The sequence below is a fragment of the Acanthopagrus latus genome, chromosome 20 (genome assembly GCF_904848185.1).
Source record: "Acanthopagrus latus isolate v.2019 chromosome 20, fAcaLat1.1, whole genome shotgun sequence".
NCBI classification, from domain to species: Eukaryota; Metazoa; Chordata; class Actinopteri; order Spariformes; family Sparidae; genus Acanthopagrus; species Acanthopagrus latus.
In genome coordinates this window covers 13,537,320-13,555,037 of record NC_051058.1, presented here as the reverse complement: position 1 = coordinate 13,555,037, position 17,718 = coordinate 13,537,320, and the positions used below count along the sequence as shown (strand labels likewise).

The 17,718-nt window shown below is 39.4% G+C and overlaps 2 protein-coding genes across 8 annotated transcripts; one reads left to right on the top strand and one right to left on the bottom strand.

Annotated features, from left to right (window-relative positions):
- Nucleotides 1-335: 335 nt before the first annotated feature.
- On the top strand, nucleotides 336-11,425 carry casp7 (caspase 7, apoptosis-related cysteine peptidase). 2 transcript variants are annotated; one of them, XM_037081625.1, is made up of 7 exons: nucleotides 336-514; nucleotides 827-945; nucleotides 5,275-5,426; nucleotides 5,514-5,642; nucleotides 7,158-7,333; nucleotides 7,670-7,808; nucleotides 8,609-11,425. In XM_037081625.1, the coding sequence occupies exons 2-7, from the start codon at nucleotides 827-829 to the stop codon at nucleotides 8,833-8,835; spliced, it is 942 nt and encodes a 313-aa protein (XP_036937520.1). In that variant the 5' UTR covers nucleotides 336-514; the 3' UTR covers nucleotides 8,836-11,425. The 2 variants fall into 2 exon arrangements, with proteins under 2 accessions (XP_036937520.1, XP_036937521.1); XM_037081626.1 differs by lacking the exons at nucleotides 336-514; nucleotides 827-945 and adding exons at nucleotides 2,727-3,261; nucleotides 3,299-3,360.
- si:ch211-28p3.4 (zinc-binding protein A33) lies at nucleotides 11,291-17,559 on the bottom strand. 6 transcript variants are annotated; one of them, XM_037081620.1, is made up of 6 exons: nucleotides 17,327-17,559; nucleotides 16,414-16,509; nucleotides 14,688-14,915; nucleotides 14,581-14,600; nucleotides 13,340-13,482; nucleotides 11,291-13,136 (listed from the first exon to the last, which is right to left on the bottom strand). In XM_037081620.1, the coding sequence occupies exons 2-6, from the start codon at nucleotides 16,504-16,506 to the stop codon at nucleotides 12,559-12,561; spliced, it is 1,062 nt and encodes a 353-aa protein (XP_036937515.1). In that variant the 5' UTR covers nucleotides 16,507-16,509; nucleotides 17,327-17,559; the 3' UTR covers nucleotides 11,291-12,558. The 6 variants fall into 6 exon arrangements, with proteins under 6 accessions (XP_036937515.1, XP_036937513.1, XP_036937514.1 ...); XM_037081618.1 differs by lacking the exon at nucleotides 17,327-17,559 and adding an exon at nucleotides 16,630-17,024; XM_037081619.1 differs by lacking the exon at nucleotides 17,327-17,559 and adding an exon at nucleotides 16,654-17,022.
- Nucleotides 17,560-17,718: the final 159 nt, after the last annotated feature.

Below are 17,718 nucleotides of genomic sequence, written 5' to 3'. Positions count from 1 at the left end.
GCTGTATCGAGCCATAAGGAAGAACAGTGTTTAAATCATACAGCCATTATAATAAAGACTTTTAAGGCTGAAGGTGAGGTTTGTCCAGGGCATCATGCAAGCTATGAAAACCACTGGCTCTATGTGCATGAAATGAAAATTATAATCAATCAGTCATCAATCCATTATAGTTTTAATTTTATAAACAGTATTTATAGGCTTCAATTCACTATATTCTGATTGTTATAGTCATATCAGCCCTGCTGGTTTATATAAGAAGTGGGGCCTGACTGAAAGGTGACTGTAATTGTCTCACGTGAATATTAAACGTGGCAGACCTGAGTGACGCAGCGCTGTGACGTAGTCACGCTCCTTACTGTACGCACTTCACAATCTGAAGATACTTTCGCTTTCTCAGGTTTTGTACGGAACTGAAACTCGGTGAAATTTGCGGAGAAAGAAGGAAAAACAACCCGCAGTCAACTTGTGTGGAATAGCGAAGCTGTCACAGCAAACAATACACGAACAACAGAGTGTGAGTTCACGCCGAAGCTGAAAATAGAAACTTTTCGCTGACGCGCTTTGGCTAACTAACTTATATGCTAATTGGACATTTAGCTAGCTAACGCGCTGGATTTAATAATTAAACGTATTAAACCAGCGACTACGCTAACGCTTAATGGTAAACTGAGCTGGCTCTGTGTTTGTTTATACTGATTTAAACCCAGCGGTACAGCGATGAAAAGGAGGAAATAGTAATGTTCACGTTAGCCATAGCGGTAACTTAGTACCAGTATAATGTAACGTAAAGTGAAGCTAAGATGCTAAATGTGTGTTTTAACTACAGATGGCTGAGGAACCTGCTGAACTATCTGAACTCGGAGGTGAAGCTGGTGAAGGGATACTGACTGTAGACGAAACAGACGCTAAACCTGACCGCAGGGGAAGATTTCTGCTCTTTGGGAGGTGATTTCTCTTTTCACGGTGACATTATTTAATGTACTGTATCTGTCTGGGGGAGATCCCTTAAATCCATGAGCTGAAAACCATCAAATATGTGGGCTGAATTCGTGTCAAGTTCACTTTAGTAGACCCTGTGTAAGAATGTGCAGTTTAGTATTACTTTCTCTTTCATTATTGTTCCCTCCCCACTCAACCTAGTTTATGAGAACTGTTATCTCACTACAGAAGGTTCATCGCAACAAGAATGGGCTCCTCTTAAAACTGTAAGGTTTTTGTTTTTCATACTTTGCTGCTGATGCCATTTTACCATCTGTTCTAATTCATTTGTGGGTGTTATGAAATCTGTGCACAACCAGTTAGGGATGCAAGAAATTGGGAAGTTTTTATAATCGGCTATTTATCAGCAGCAGTGAAAATATATTGGATGAATACAGAGGAGAGTATAAAACCTAATTGCTTTCATAGACTTAACAAGCTTCACATCCACACACTCAGAATGAGAAACGACTTTACTGACAAGTAAGTTTTCAGATAGGAGGAATAAACAATACCAAATAAATTGAAAGTTATCATACAAATGTAAATATATAGAGAGATGAATCACTTAAGAAAAAGAACAAGAAGAAGAACAAATCTTAGTGGTGCTAAGGGTTGTTAAATCATCTGTCTGAATGCTACATATTAGCCTTTCTTACCATCAGGTGTACATACACTACAACTACAGGTTATAAACCTAAGTCTAAAAGAACAAATGTGAATTATCTCGTCAGTATTGGATGAAGGATTTCCTATTGTGCATAACCACGTAAACATGGCTTATGTGTTTTGCAGCTGCAGTCCTGCATCTTTTGTATGCTACTCTCCACTTAACTTCTCTGCACACTCCACTTATTCCTCAACCAATCAAAACTTTTACAGTTGATGTTTTACCTTGATTTGATTCTGCAACCCCGTTTTGGATAACCTACTTACTGTAATAGGACAAGGCACGCGAAGGCAAGCTCAAATTCAACTTTGGTTCTGAAGTTATTCCTCAAGTGGCGGCTCAAAATTAGGTTGTACTCCGACAGAGAATAAAATTAGGGATATTCAATATGACATCATTGAGTTTGGGCCCTTTGACAGTTTCTTATACAGTATCTCAGTTTGACTTTTAGGAGTGTGACACTGACTCACATGAGGGAGTAGCCTCTGTTTATTCCAGTCTGATGCACAAGGTGGCACTGCGAACCTTTTGCAGAGGGGTAAACATTGGTCAGCTGTGTTTCTCCCAGACACTGGTGATCAAACACAAAGCCAGTGTGGTATTTGATTTTTTACCCAAACTGTCAGGATGACAATGAACAGTTTTTAATGCTTTTTGTTATTCAAAAAAAAAAAAGAAAGAAAAATTGCTTTTCTCAATTTTTTATTTTAAACAAATTTGATTTGTTTCAAGAAAAAACATGACAGTGTGGTAAGCATTTAATATTGCTGTATGCCTGACCTGCTAAATGCTATGTTTTTTTCCACTCTGTCATGGCTGCTTGATAGAAAACATAACCACCATTTTTCAAGGGTTAAGCATAACTGACACCACTTTATCTACATTGCTTGGATGTACAACTTTATAATTGGAAGAAGGCAAATTGTAATCTCCATTTTTCACAATTATTTACATTTTAAAGACTAATCCATTAATCCATCAATCAATTAAACATGAAATTCGTCAAATTATTTTCTGGTTTCTTTACTCCTCTGTGACAGTAATCTGAATATCTCTAGGTTGTGGACAAAACAAGATATTTAAAGATTTTGGCCATGACATTGATGAACACTGACATTTTTCATAATTTAATGACAAATTGCTGGCTGAAAAACTAATCGATTAATTGAGAAAATTACTGACAGATTACAACAAGAAAAATAATCGTTTCAAGCCCTAAATACAAAAATTAGAATTATGAATATCCCTTTGGTTATTTGTAGTATGTGAAGATGTTGAGCCAAGTGGTTATTTCTTAGTGATCAGTGTTTTTCAGTTGTACCCCTTCTAAGTTGAGGTGATCAGCCACTCACAGAATGTATATCGGGACAGGTGGATTATGTGCCTGTCAGCAGAGGAACAACTTGTTGCCCTGTCTGACCTCAGCACGGATCGAGGCGCTGGGGCCATGTGTGAATAGGCCTTTAGAAAGCACTGGTGTGGTGGCGAGGCTGCTGACTCAGGGGGCTCACAGTGCGCCGCCCCTGTCCTCAGCACCTCAGCCCAGTCAGGTGTCCATCCAGTACAGAGAGCATGTCAGTATCCTAGCACACAGCCAAAAAATAAGCTGCCAGGTCTGGAGAAACATACTCTTTTGGGGGAAAAGAAAAGAAACGAGACAAAATCAACGCATTTCAGATGCAGAGTGGCGTAGCGCTTAATGACGAACCCAGGTAAGACGGACACAGCCGCCTCATATTCCTCTTCATCCGTCATCCTGCCTGCTGCTCTTTCTGCCATGCCCAGCCCACAGGAAAACAGAGTTGCAGCTCTTTGCCCACCCTCACGCAATTGTTTGGTACGGTATGTTGGCACAATTTGGAGGTGGGAGGGGGGGGGGCTCAAAAAAGTTCTGGATCACATGTTTATTAGAATATGGCTGGGCTGCCTGTGAGTGTATGAGACTGTTAGTGCACATTGCTGTGTATTGTTCCTGTGCTTGAGTAACTTGATGACTAGGCTCTTCTGGAACAAGCCTGGATTTTCGAAGCCCCAATGGGCCACTGTTGGCTTAGGTATCTGGATGGATCTTTTGAAGAATGGAAATATGACAGGTCTGTGAGAATTGACACGGTTGGAAGTTTTTCCTCTCTCTCAATCTACATTGATGTGGTTATGATTTTTTAATATCCGCATTAAGCAAAGATGTTCTAGTTTCTTCGTTGACCAGACGGTGGATTACAGTGACCAAATTTGGCTTTGACATTAATGCCTTATTTGAGAATGTATGTACTGTGATTTCTGAGTAAGTGGTTCCGAGTGTATTTCAGTTTGACGTACGTTTTCCTTGACATTGAGGGAACTGCTATATGTTGGAATGTTTTGGCTTAAAAGATAATGTTGTGTTTTGTAAGATTCAAGGATGTTTTCTTGAAAACGTTTTGCCTGCAAGACACGGCCAATTTAGGTAAGAGTTTGTTTAACTGCGCTCATTGGCTGAATTGAAGATAAGAGGGATTAGTTGTAGCATCAAGGGGTTACGTTTGGTTTGGTATTATTATTATTATTATTATTATTATTATTATTATTATTATTATTATTATTATTATTATTATTATGTTGTTGTTGTTGTTGTTTATTGTTGGGTCTAAAAGAAAGTAATGGAGGACTATATCTTTTTCTATTTCATCTGTCTGTACTGTTTGCAATCCTGTTCAAATGTTTGGAATTGCCTTCTGTTTTTTTCTTTCCTTTAACAATGATTATTTTGACAGAGATAAAAACAGTTTAAGACACCTAATGTATTACTTACCTCTGGAATAGTTTTAAAGAATAATGAAATGATTATAACTACCTTTCAGTCATTGCTTTACTGTTGTAAACTTGTTTTGTACATTTTTCCTCAAAATAAGCTACAATTTTGGATTTACTTTCTGCTCCACAAAAACCCAATAGTGCTGTTTCCTCTGGGCCTGTTGTAGTATTGTAGTAGTATTGTACTATTCTACTCTGTGGTTAGATTGAAGGAGTTTCAAATTAGTTTTGTCAGTCTAAAGTGTGATCAGCTGAGATTCCAAGATCCACTTTCAACAGTGCTAACCCTAGACTAAGCCTCTGTTTTTAAGTTTTAAGAATAGCTTTGCTTGTAGCACGCCTGTTAAATCCAGTTTGCTATAGGAATTGTTGTGCACTTGGAATCTGTCCCTATTGAAATCTGCTCACATTTTGATGTGAAGCTTACCATTTTCATATACCTATATAACTTTTGCTTATAGGTCTCTTTCTGCCCTCTGACTATTATACAGCGTTTGGTCATTTTTTTTTGCAAACCTTTCATACCAAATAACAATAGGATGACATTTATAAATAACATTTGTAAATTGGAATTATAGCAACCTTAAACAACAAACAACTAAAAGGTTCTCTCTCATCAAGCTTTTGTGGCAGATGATTCCAGCCCTTTTAACATGCAAGTAGCACACAGGTAGCAGTTGTTCAATTGATCAACGGAACTTAAAACACTCTGCATTAGGTAAAGCTTAAAAGTAAATAGTCTTTTGGGGTTTAGGGTAAAGGTTTAATTGGAAACAACGGTACCATGAGTTGTTGACTATCCTTGATATTCTGTTTCTCTCTGATTTTGTTAGTAAGAAGAATAAGGATGGCCAGACGCGAGAGCAGGACTACTCTTCTGAAAGCCATTACAGAATTGTTTCACCAACATTCCAGTATAAGATGAGCCACCAGCGAGTGGGCAAGTGTATCATCATCAACAACAAAAACTTTGATGAGAAGACAGGTAAGGCAATCATGTTACAAGCACTTTGTGTACCTAATTCAATTAACTATACAAGTAGAGTGTATTCTAAACAGATTGTCTTGGCAGGGATGAATGTACGCAACGGCACAGACCGAGACGCTGGTGAGCTGTTCAAATGTTTCAAGAGCCTGGGCTTCGATGTCTTCATCTACAATGATCAGACATGTGAGAAGATGGAGCGTCTTCTTAGAGAGGGTAAGTAGGGAAATCCTTGTTCATACTGTGTTAATGCTAAAAACGCTCACAGTTTTATTGTTGTTTCTTGGAGGGACACAAGACCATGGAAGATTTTTCTAATTTCTGGTTTCTTTTCTCATATGCTACACATGTCTAGTTGTGCCGTAAACATTTATTGGCCAAGGTACATGAAGCCAAATCGAATCCAGTCTAATCCAACTGTCCTGTAATGAATCCTACCTTTACTTCTTGTTAAGCTTATTGTAAGAGAGGTAGTGATACAGCTTTGTGGTCATGATAGAGGCTGTAGTTTGTGGTGCTGTTCAGTTGTATTGTGTTACTTTGTAGTGGTTCCATCAACACATTTCTATGATTATTTTGAAGCATGGCATAAGAAGGTTAATGAAAATGGCAAAAATGATTTCCTAGTTGTTGTGCTTGCTTAAAGTGGTTCTTGCCTTTATGTGACATTTCAAAAGTTTGCTTCAAACTCACCTGACAATTAGATGGAAACACAGCTTATGAGAGCTGTTATTTCTAGTCTTTGTCTAGACAAGGATAAATACCACTCAGTATAACACAATACAATTCAGCATCACCACAACGACAGACTTTTTATATATAAAGGTTTGATTTGAAGCCAGGCTTTTGGATTTGACTCCTTGAATTTAAGTCAGGTGTATCTTATAAACTGACAATTGAGTGTAATGATGTAACGTAGTTTTTGGAATAGCATTCTGTTACACTATTTTATTAATGGAAAGAATGTGTTCTTTGATTTTAAGGTAAGAATCTCATTGCCTGACAGAAAGATTGTTCTACTGTAGATAAGTTATCAAGTCCATACATAAACAGAACTGCTTTGTGAAATTGATTCCCCGTTAACTTGCGCAATGGTAAATGGTACATGGTAAAGTTGCACTCAAGGCTCTTCATGACTATGTTTCTTGAAACTGCCAGATGAGACAGCAGGAGGTGCTGTTGTAAAAGTAATTACATAAACCCTAAGTGGCCACCAGTTCATATTTGTGGTGCCACTGATCCAGGAACTTGCAGGTCCACTGGCTGGATTTCATTACAAGATGTACAACTCACTTCTCAGGTCGTATGCCCTGAGGAAGTGTGGTACAACATTACAATATCGTGCCCAAAGAAGGATACCTTTACAAATATACTGTATATGCCATGGAATTTGGTACAGCTATTTATGGTCCCCTTTGGATAAATCATAATTATTTTGGTATCAGTATTAGACCTGCTGAGGGATATAGTGTTGTTACATTCCTGTGAGGAAACTATCAAGAAATGGCATGTTAAAAATTATTACTGTAATATTTTAAGATTTAGAATCAACTGTAATTAATTCTCAGTCACTCAATATTAACTTTAGAATTCAGGTGCAACCTCAAGGATCTTGAAGGACTAAATCAGCTCAAAACTGGACCAGTTACTGATATTGTTCAGTAATTTAGAAATTAATTGAGGCCTGAGCTGAGCTAAGAGTTGAGTTTTGTTTGTGTGTGTATGGGTCAGCCTCGGAGGAAGACCATAGTGACAGCTCGTGTTTCGCCTGTATCCTGCTAAGCCATGGCGAGGAGGGCATGATCTACGGAACAGACGGAGCCATGCCCATCAAGACCATGACCTCAATGTTCAGGGGGGACATGTGCAAAAGCTTAGTTGGAAAGCCAAAACTCTTCTTCATCCAGGTACGAAGTCCTAAGGATGTTCATTTCTCATGGCAGTGTGGTATGAAAGGTATAGCAACAATGTTATAGTTGTTAGTTAACTTTTTGATTTGTGTCAAGTTCACCACTTGGGACCCAAATGAACCCAAAAAAATGTAACATTAAGGGTTGTCTTTGTTGAGAAGATGAGAGGATTAATATAGCTGTCAGTAGCTCCCCATGGACTGATGATAGTTATTGTGTAAAACTTTGCCCATCTCAGCTTTTAAAAAAGTTAATTTTTAATTGCTTCACCAGGTCATCGTTGAGAAAGCTACTCAGGATCACAATGAAATGTCATTTCATTTACTTCACCAGGCTTGTCGGGGTTCCGAATTTGATGATGGTATACAGACAGATTCAGGTCCGCCAAACGATACCCTGGAGACAGATGCTAATCCAAGACATAAGATCCCTGTAGAGGCAGATTTCCTGTTTGCCTACTCCACTGTGCCAGGTAAACCACAGTTTTGAATGAAATGTCATTTAAGAGTATCAGCCACAACTTTAAAACCACAAACAGGTGAAGTCAGTAAGATCAATCATCATGTTATAAAGCAAAGTGCTTTATCATGGGGATGCCACTTTGACACACACAACCCATTTATCTGATGCAGATAGAAATGCATGGACATTTACAATTTGTTCATAACTTAACGCTATCAATAACGTTATCAAATAGAGAATATTGCTTCATTACCTTGCCACTCTCAGTGCTATTTAGGCTAATATTAGCAACTTGTGATCCCACCCTGCCAGTCTGTACCAATGTCAGAGGAGCTGATGTCGCCTCATGACAGCTGTACTCACCAATGGCAGTACCCACCCTAGCAGGACCACACTGCAAAAACTGCCCAGAAAGGGCCCAAGGAATAGGACAAAGGGCAAGGCACTGATCATGGCACCCATAGAGTGCCAGAACAAGTCAGATTCATGGAAGCCTCACCCTGCCAGTGCACTGGTACAAGACAACACAAGACGCCTCCATAAGCATGCTTTGACTTTTCAATTGTCAATTCCAATTCATTTTGGCTTTAACATGAGTGCCAGGACCCAAGGTTTTCCAGGTGAATGTTGCATTGTAACAATACGATCAGTGTTACTGACTTCACCCATCAGTGGTTTTAATGTTGTGGCTTATCTATGCATATCATTATCATCAAATGGAGTAAAAGCATTTTTGGTATCTGTAAACTAAGTTACCTGTATCAGTGATAAGACATGACAGTTTCACTGCTGACTCATGCTGATTTTCAGGGTATTACTCATGGAGGAATCCTGGGCGTGGGTCCTGGTTTGTCCAGGCACTCTGCAATGTCCTAAATGAGTTTGGCAAGCAACTGGAGATAATGCAGATCCTTACGCGAGTCAACTACATGGTGGCCACCAGCTTTGAGTCCTGGTCTGAAGACCCACGCTTCAGTGAGAAGAAGCAGATTCCCTGCGTGGTCTCTATGTTGACGAAAGAACTTTATTTCAACTGACCGCCAGCCTAACTGACCGTACTATATGAGACCACAGACTGACTGAATGACTGACCGACTGGACTGTTTCAGGCACTGACGATGCGGTCAAAGCCTTCAGGGATGATTCAGGCCCAGCAGGACACTGCACATTTGGAGCACATATGACATTTTGCATGTGTAGTTGGGCCCGAAAAACAAGTGACTCCGTTAAAATATTTACAGTGGCACTCCTCGTTCATGTGTTGATGGTGAAACTTCTTCTTCTTCAGGTTATTCTTCAGAATAATGGCGTCACATTTGATCTGATCTCTATTTCTTTTTTTGACAGGCATTGTGAAATATCCATGTTATTCTACCAGCCTGGAAAATTTGCTGCCAGTTTTTGTGGGCTCGGGGAATCATATCTGAATATGTGTCTCTCCATTTTCCCAGCATTTGCAATAGACGTTGAAAGGATCTGATTAGAGTGGACAGAAGTCTCAGGCTCAGAAGTCTATATATATATATATATATATATATATATATATATATATATATATATATATATATATATATATATATATATATATATATATAGCATGACCGACTAAAATAATTGACATTCGATGTTCTGAGAGAAGTCTCTCCAGGAACAGATAAATGCACTCTAATACAGTCAGACAGTATACAATACTCTGTCTCTATGACACAGTGAAAAAAATTGGAAACCATGTGACAGGTACATTTTTAGTAGCCTACTTGAATCAGTCCTATCCTTTGATTTGTTTTATACGATATTGCAAAAACGGCGCAAGTGAGGGGTCTTTCGAGATGCACCAGCCAGTCAATAGAAATCCTGAATAGAGTGATTCCAAACTATTTGATTGCTATAGGAGAGACGTAAGATGGGGAAAAACAACATCTGGAAAATGGATCAGATCATTTTCAGCTATCTGTGTTTGAATGTTTTCAGCTGTCGATTGTCCAAAATAAGCAACTAAACAAAAAGACAACACTCCTCTGAGCAGAGACATGTGATGGTGCTTTTTGCCAAAGGCTCGGTGTCTCAGCCTTCCTAGCAAGTTTAAGTTGGTAGCAGCACGCTGGCATCCTCAGGTTCTTTAATGTCCCATGAAGTGGGTAAATGTAATGTTAAAGACATGTCATATACGTAAGGCTAGGAAGGTGTGATCTTTTGCTGTGTACTGCTTAGTTATATGAGATTTCAGGTCAAGTGCGTAGTATATAATCCACCAAGGATTATTTGCAAATTGCCAGATTTCTCAGCGTGATGTTGGAGACTTCACTTGCACGTTGTTCAGCCGAGAGCGAGTGAAGTTCATGTATTTGCACATGATCAAAATTACGCACTCGTCTTATCAGTCAGGGTCCAACAAATCAGTTTATGAATTTCCCTTTTTTAATCTTTAAAGTTAAGACATTCCACTTTGATACCTTTTGATAAATAGGAGGATACATGCTGTAGGGATTTTACACCAGAAAGAGAACTGAAGAATGTCAAAAACTGTGTCATAAATTTGGGAAATATCATATTGTAAAGCTGGACGAGGGCCCAAAGCACAAATGCCACATCCTTTCACTGTATATTAGTGTTGTATAGTGTACATACACTTCACTGTAAGAACTACCCAGCAAGGTCTTCCTATTGTTATTTTTAAAAATAAGTATTTGATTTATAAAGATTTAATATCCCAAATTGTAAAATAAAAAACAAATATGAATTGCTTTTATAGATTATTTTAAGCACTTTAGTGCACTATGCCAAGTAAAAAAAAACAACAGTATTGCAGTAAATTAGGTAATAGATCATATCATTGAGTTACATGGTGAAATCCAAAATACATATTTTGAATACGAGACAAGACATTTGCTGAAGGTCATTACAACTTACACTTAGTTTGTTTCTGCAATTTCGCTGTGTTATCGTTTTAAAGTCTGTCAATCACAGAGGCAGCTATTACTGGTGGTGACAAGTCTGAACATACACAATCCACATGTCCGCAATACACTCTCACTATTGCTGCAATGTTTTTACATTGTTCACATGATTGCATGTGTCAGTAACTTCGGGGAAAAGTTCAGCATTAGCTTTAATTTGTCACTATATTTTCCCCGTTTCACTCCTTGTATTTCTTTTTATCAGTTTTTTTAAATTAATTACACTAATTAATTATTTATAAATGCCAAAGTGTAATCAAGACTGGGTTAAGTTAAAGACATGTCCCATTCTGCAACCAGTGCACTTGTTCAATACAGCCACAACTCTTGAATCCTGTCGACACATGGATCTCTGATCAGTGATGTGGTGCCCAACCTGTGCTGAAAGGAGTGTTTGCTCCACTTGTTTTGGAATGGAATTGAAGAAGGGAAAACTTTATTTTTATGGGTAAAAATTTTAAATGCTTTCCAGTGTTAAATGCTGTTGTCCTCAGGAATATATTTGAAAAGATTTGGAAAAATGAATGAATGAATGAATTACATTGAAAGTATAATCTGGCCCAATTTTTTATTTTTTATTTGGGGCAATACCTTGTTTAAATAACTTAACAAAAAAACAGAGGAATGCTTATTGTAAACATTTTATTGTATTAAACATGAAGAATTTATAGTGTAATGAGTTGTGTGTCATTTTTCTTGCACATTGGTAAACACAGACTGTATATCGACACCACACTGCTGTTTTTTTAAGACAGGAAGACGTTTGTAACATGGCAATAAAAACACTTCATATCACAAAGACTGACTTTACAATATGGCTAACACTGATTAACGTTAGCTGACGCTTTAATAAGCATGAACTAAAAGTTAATCAACAGATGACTACTATGGTAATTACTAATGGTGTTACTGTATGTTAACAAAAATATTAATTATACATTCATTGCATTATATAGATGTTATTAACATAAGTTAATGTAGAAATAAATAACTAATAGTTAATCACTTAAGCAACTGTTGTTACTTAAATGTTAGGTAATGTATCTGTACTGTAAGGTGTTTCCTTTTAGGAACACAAAAACCTTCCCAGTTTCAAAGTTTTTGTAAAAACATCCCTGATGTATACTCACTGTCAGGTTAGATTTTTAGCCATCTATACTAATAGGAAACAAATATCGTCAGCTTTCTGTCTACATTTAATTAAGTGTAGACAGAAAGTTGGCGATATTTTAAGGATTAGGTTGGCTCTATACATGTTTAGCATGTATCAAGAAAAACACAAAGACCAGCAATGAATTAATCATACAGGTTTATCTGTAAAGGTTCAGTTTTCTAACAAATGGTTGACATATTTATCTTCCCAAATCAAAGACAATCACTTATTCTTTCTTAATTAAACTGGCAATAGACAAGTTTTCAGCTTCAGGATATCATTATGATGTAAATCATAAAGGGGAGGGGGCACATGTTGCCACTTTAAAGACTTACTTTCTCTGCCAACTCTTAAAAATAAGCAACCTTGTAAAAATAACTGCTTTGCTGCAGTATGAAGGTCATGTTGCCTCTTGTGTGTCGACTATAAAGACAATGAGGATGACTGAAAATAAGCTGTGTGACCTGTGAATCTAAAATAGACACAGAATTCCTTTTGGCGAATTTAGCCTGACACGCAAAGCGCCCAGAGCTGATGTTGTGTTACGAGTTAAGAATGTCAGATCAGGCGATGCGCATGCCCCTTGGCGCAGTGCATTCCTGATCATTCCTGCTCCATCCTTCCCGCGCCTGAGGCATTCCCACCATACCTCAGAGAACAGGAGCCGATCGGGAGGCATCGCAGATCTTAAGGGACTTCCAGTTTGTGCCTCCGTTGTCGTGACCGGGACACAATGCTTGATGCAGGTTGTCAGTGAAGGTCCCAGTGCAGAAGCAGTGGAGGGGGGTCATGGTATCAGCTCCTAGGAAGCACACCAAACCCCCGGGGAAGCTGCAGAACACCCCAATACGAGTGAACGGCTTCCCTGCCAGCAGAGGCAGCTCGTGTTGGACGCCATTGTGCCAGGCTGTGTAGTCCCCATTAAAGTATTCCACACACCAAGACTCTTTGCCCCGGCCCAGCCAGGAGTCCTCCTCGGGGCCCTTGCGCGGTAGGCTTGGGTAGGTGAGCCCCAGCTCCCAGTAGGTCTTCCCACCCACCTCCACCTCCCAGTACTGGTGGCCCTCACTGAAGCCCTGCTGGCTGACTACATTTAGGGTGGTGCTGAAGCGGGACTCACTCTCCGGTACATCCTGCCAGGTGTCCGTATAGGTGGCTGAGTCGCCTTTGGGAGAGATGATCAGCTTGGGGTGGGCAGTGTCGGCGTCGAGGACGACATCTGCAGCATCTGTGTGTGAGAGACATCAGAAAACATTGTTGTTGCATGTTGTGTGAGAGATTTCACAGACGAGTCATCATGTTCTCCACGACAAACTGACAAGCAAACAGACACTTAACACAAATGGCACGCCCCCCCAGTTGACCATGATTATAACCCTTGACATAGCTAGGAGCACATGTCAATCTACCTGTCATTTAGGGTGAACTCACAGCTCTGAAACAGTTTCTTGGTGACAGGGACCTGCGATCTGATGAACAGCAAGAGGTTGATGGTGAGACTCAGCAGTTGTTTGTTCTTGAAGTCATCCACCTGAATCAGGTCAGGGTCGGTCGCCTTCAGAGTCTCAGATATTCTGATTTCAGACACAAGCAAGAGTTGAGACCGCAGATGGAAAACAATGTTTTTTTTTAAGCAACAATAACCCATGTTATGATGGATTCCAGGAGTATTAATCGAAATACTATATTCAAATGAGAATGATAGTGCCACACATTATATAACAGTCCAAGCAACACATTGTATTAGGAAGATATGCATGAAACAGAGCTATTATACACCTTTTTGTTATTGTTTTTTTAAATTTTGTTGTTTCCATTTTTTCTTCTCACATCAGTTTAGTTTAGTTAACTGTTTATGTTTGTATTTATTAGTTTAGTTAGGGCTGCGATGATTAATTGACTAATCGCTTCAATGTTTTCATGTCAATTTGATAACTGATCTATTGATATGAGTTCTTTTTTTAAGAACAAAAAGTTTACATCCTCTGATTCCGGCTTCTGAAAATATATTTTCTGGTTTCTGTTAACTGGATATCTGCAGGTTGTTGATAAGATAAGACATGTGAGGATGTTATCTTGGACTTCAGGAATTACTTCTAGACATTTTAACCATTTTATGACATTTTAAAGACCAAACAAAGTGCTTCATCATGAAAATAATCAACAGATTAATCAACAATCAAGATAATATTTTGATAGTATTTTTCAGAGACAAGATTTGAGAAGTTTTTAAATTTGTATTTAATTTCAGTCAAATAATCTATTTTCAGTTCTCCTTTTTTTATAAAGTCAAGTTTTAATGCCATTCTGGTCAACTAAAATGTTAAATTGTTTTAGTTTTGCAGTTTAGTTAACATGGAAGAATTTAATAATCACTGAGTTGAACTGCAGTTTGTGATTGATAAGCTGTTTTCATTTTGTCCTTGATGGCCAAGGAAGAACTGCTCATCGAAATAACATATCAGTAGATTTCCGTAAATGAGAAACGGACCACGAGCGGTAAGTTAGATGTTCCAGACAAACTACGTAACTGGAATCAACTTCAAAATCTCCCCTGTGGTGACTCCTGTCAAGGGAAGAATGTTTGGTATGTTTTGTAGCTCTTGATGCCCTCACATCTATTGTGTAAGTGTATTTTTAGTACTTCACACACGTAGAAAGCAGGTACATACCTTTTTTCCATGTCAGTGCTCTGTAGAGGACATGACAAGAACAGGAACATAGATTTTGAGCACTACTGCAGGTTGAAATCAGAACTTTTGAATATCTTTCTATTTACCTGAATGTCAGTTTCATGTTTTTTCATCTGGGCAGCGATGTTGGACAGCTCCTGGTCCAGCTCCTGTGTGAGGTGGTAGCACTCCTCTATCCTGTCCTCCACCAACTTCTCCGTGGCCTCGTGCTCGGCGTCCAGCTGGGTCAGTGTGATCCGGAGATCCTCGTCTAGAACCCGCTTCATGTCCTCATACTTCTTTGTGATTTTTTCCTTCACTGCATTGGTTTTTGTCTGAGGTTAAAGGGTCAAATGAATTTGTTAGGGCAACAAGGAGAACAGGTAAACAGCAATCAAACTATAATCCACTGACAACGATTTCATCTGTTTACAGGAATACAGTGTAGGATAAGATCATTTCACTATTGATATTATTACTGTTATTACTATTATTTCCTTGTTGCTGTTGTCCCTGTTGGAATGTGTGATATTATTCCTTAAAAAAAATAATTTAAAGGACAGTTCAACCAAAAGTCCAAATGACATATTGTTCCTCTTACCTGTTGTGCTGTTCATCCATCTGGATTGTTTTGGTTTGAGTTGCCAAATTTTTGAGATATCGGCCGTAGAGATGTCTGCCTTCTCTTGAATATTAAATGACTACATGGCCCTTGGTTTGTGGTTCTTAAAGCTCAAAAAAGAAAAAAAAAAAAAAAGAGAAGAAAATAGATCCTACGTACGCTAAACTCCTTAAATGTAAGTTTGTGGATTGTCTTGAGTAACCTGGTCAAAATTTTTCTGGAAAGAGACATTGCTGTTGTGTTTTTCCAAATTGTAGCCTATTTTTTGGGCACTTTGAGCTCCACAGGCCGAGTGCTATCTAGTTCCATTATACTGGTGAAAACAGCAGACGTCTCTACTGCTGATATCTCCAAAACTCACATCAAAACATGACAGTGGTAAACACTAAAACACAGTGTCATAATAACACATGTAAGGCAAAGTTATAAAGTCAGCAAACTAGAGAAAACAATCTGTCTTTGTTACTTTAGCAAACACTACTTGCTATTTGCTAATGTGAGCTAACATTAGCCACCATATGCTACAGACCACGTCAGGCTGTAGATGGAAAATCCCTGCGTGTCATCACGTGAGAAGAACGAGCTCTTCAACTGAAAAAGGAGTAATGTCCTATTTCCTCTTTTAAATTGGACACAGTATCACTTTGAGGCTGTGGCATGTAATGTATTTTTGATTATGGGGTGAATTGCCTCACAGAGCACATTACGTTAGGCCCGTACGCAACGCTTCGACAAAATTGAGTTGAGAGCCCAAATTCTACATGAAACAAAAACAAGTGTATTTCATGTGGAACAAAGAAAATGCTTTTTCTGATGAGAGCACAGAAAACGCCAAGCCACAACAGTGCCAGAGGGACGGGCAGAATAAGTGCTGTTCAAATGTGCATTTCAGAATTCATAACTCGTTTAACCTTGTGGTAAATGTGCCGCAGCGGCACAAGGACGTACTCTATGTTCCACCGCGGTCGGACAAAATGAAGAACAGGCACTGATGGAACAACACGGGGCCGAGAATCCTGTTTGTTTCTTTAATACACTCAAATTCAGACTGTCCCTGCCAACATTTATTACATTTCATCCTGACCCCTGAATTTTTAGGAGGCATACAGACTCCCAATCACCGAGATTTCCACCGTGTAGTTCTTCAGAAGACTGACATGATGCCAGAGTACAACCTGTACACACAGCAGAACACTTTGTGACGGACTTACTGTTATCTCCACCTGCTTGGCTGCCAGCTTTTTCATCCTGTGGGCGACGGCATCTCTTTGTCTCTGCAGGTGCTGCTGGTGTTTCAAGAGCATTTCCTTTGAAATGGGGCAGAAAACATGAAGAGAATCAATAGGAAGAGATCACAACCGGCACATGAAAGGAACAAACGCTAAAGGTGGTGGATCAATGGTGTCATTGGTTGTGGACGTGCTTACTTCATTTGAGGCCTTCCCCCCTACCTTACTGTTCATTTTCTGTAAAGCCGCGTGGATTCAACTCCGCTAACCGGTGTCAACGCGACCACGAGGGGCTTTTATAGGCCTGTGTCAGATGTGAAAGGCATCGCTGTAGAAGGGAGGGGGGAGAGCACAGCGGCCTTGTTATATCTGTCCTGGTGCTCTTGGAAGCACGTGCCTTGTTTTATTAAGGAGAGAACACGGACGTGAACTTTGAAGACATGAACGAGGTCTCAGGCAGGGAAGGGCAAATGGATGGGCAAGCTGTCAGACCTGAGGAAGAGTTATTCCACGTCCTACTAAACAAGAGGTCTATTTTTACCCACCTGACACTGGCCTTGATGTATGTGTGCAAGTGTGTGTGTGTGTGTGTGTGTGTGAATGAGTGCTTGTGGCCTACATGCACATTTGAGGAAGTTTATGAGACACTGATGGCACTTTTGAGGCTCATAGACAATGCAGACTCAGTGGTTTTCCACAAAAATGTCAAGTGCGCAGAGTGATTTATGAATGCGTCGCATCTCTGTCCCTGAGGCAGTTAAATAAGTCTCTGCTGACGGCTGTTTAAAATTTGTACCCCGACCCAGGTGGCCTTTGACATGCACGGCACAAACTTTTGCACGTTCTCGTGTGCGAGGAGGGAGAAGTGAAATGCAACAAAGTCGACTTGACTCACCTCCACTGACGTCACAGTCCACGAAACATTTCTGGAGCGTCAGAGCAATAAAGCGTCGCCGCATTCTCCTGAACACTTGAAGTAGACGGGGACCTGCAAGGCTGTGTCCTCAATATTTCCTCAAAAGAGACGTTAGATCAGTTGACATTAACAAACACGCACCCAAAAAAACATATACCTGCTTCTGTAGTGTGTTATAAACCACTAATTCAATGGGCATATGGTGCTAAGTATCAAAAAGGCAAATTTGCAAGAATTTAGTTGAGATCTTTAAACATGAACATGCACCCTGTTACCAGAATTCCCAGACAGAGCTACTAGCTGCATGGCTAACTGAGCTAACTAGCTAAGGGTAGCCACAGCAGTTAGCAGCAGTTAGCGGTTCCTCTGGT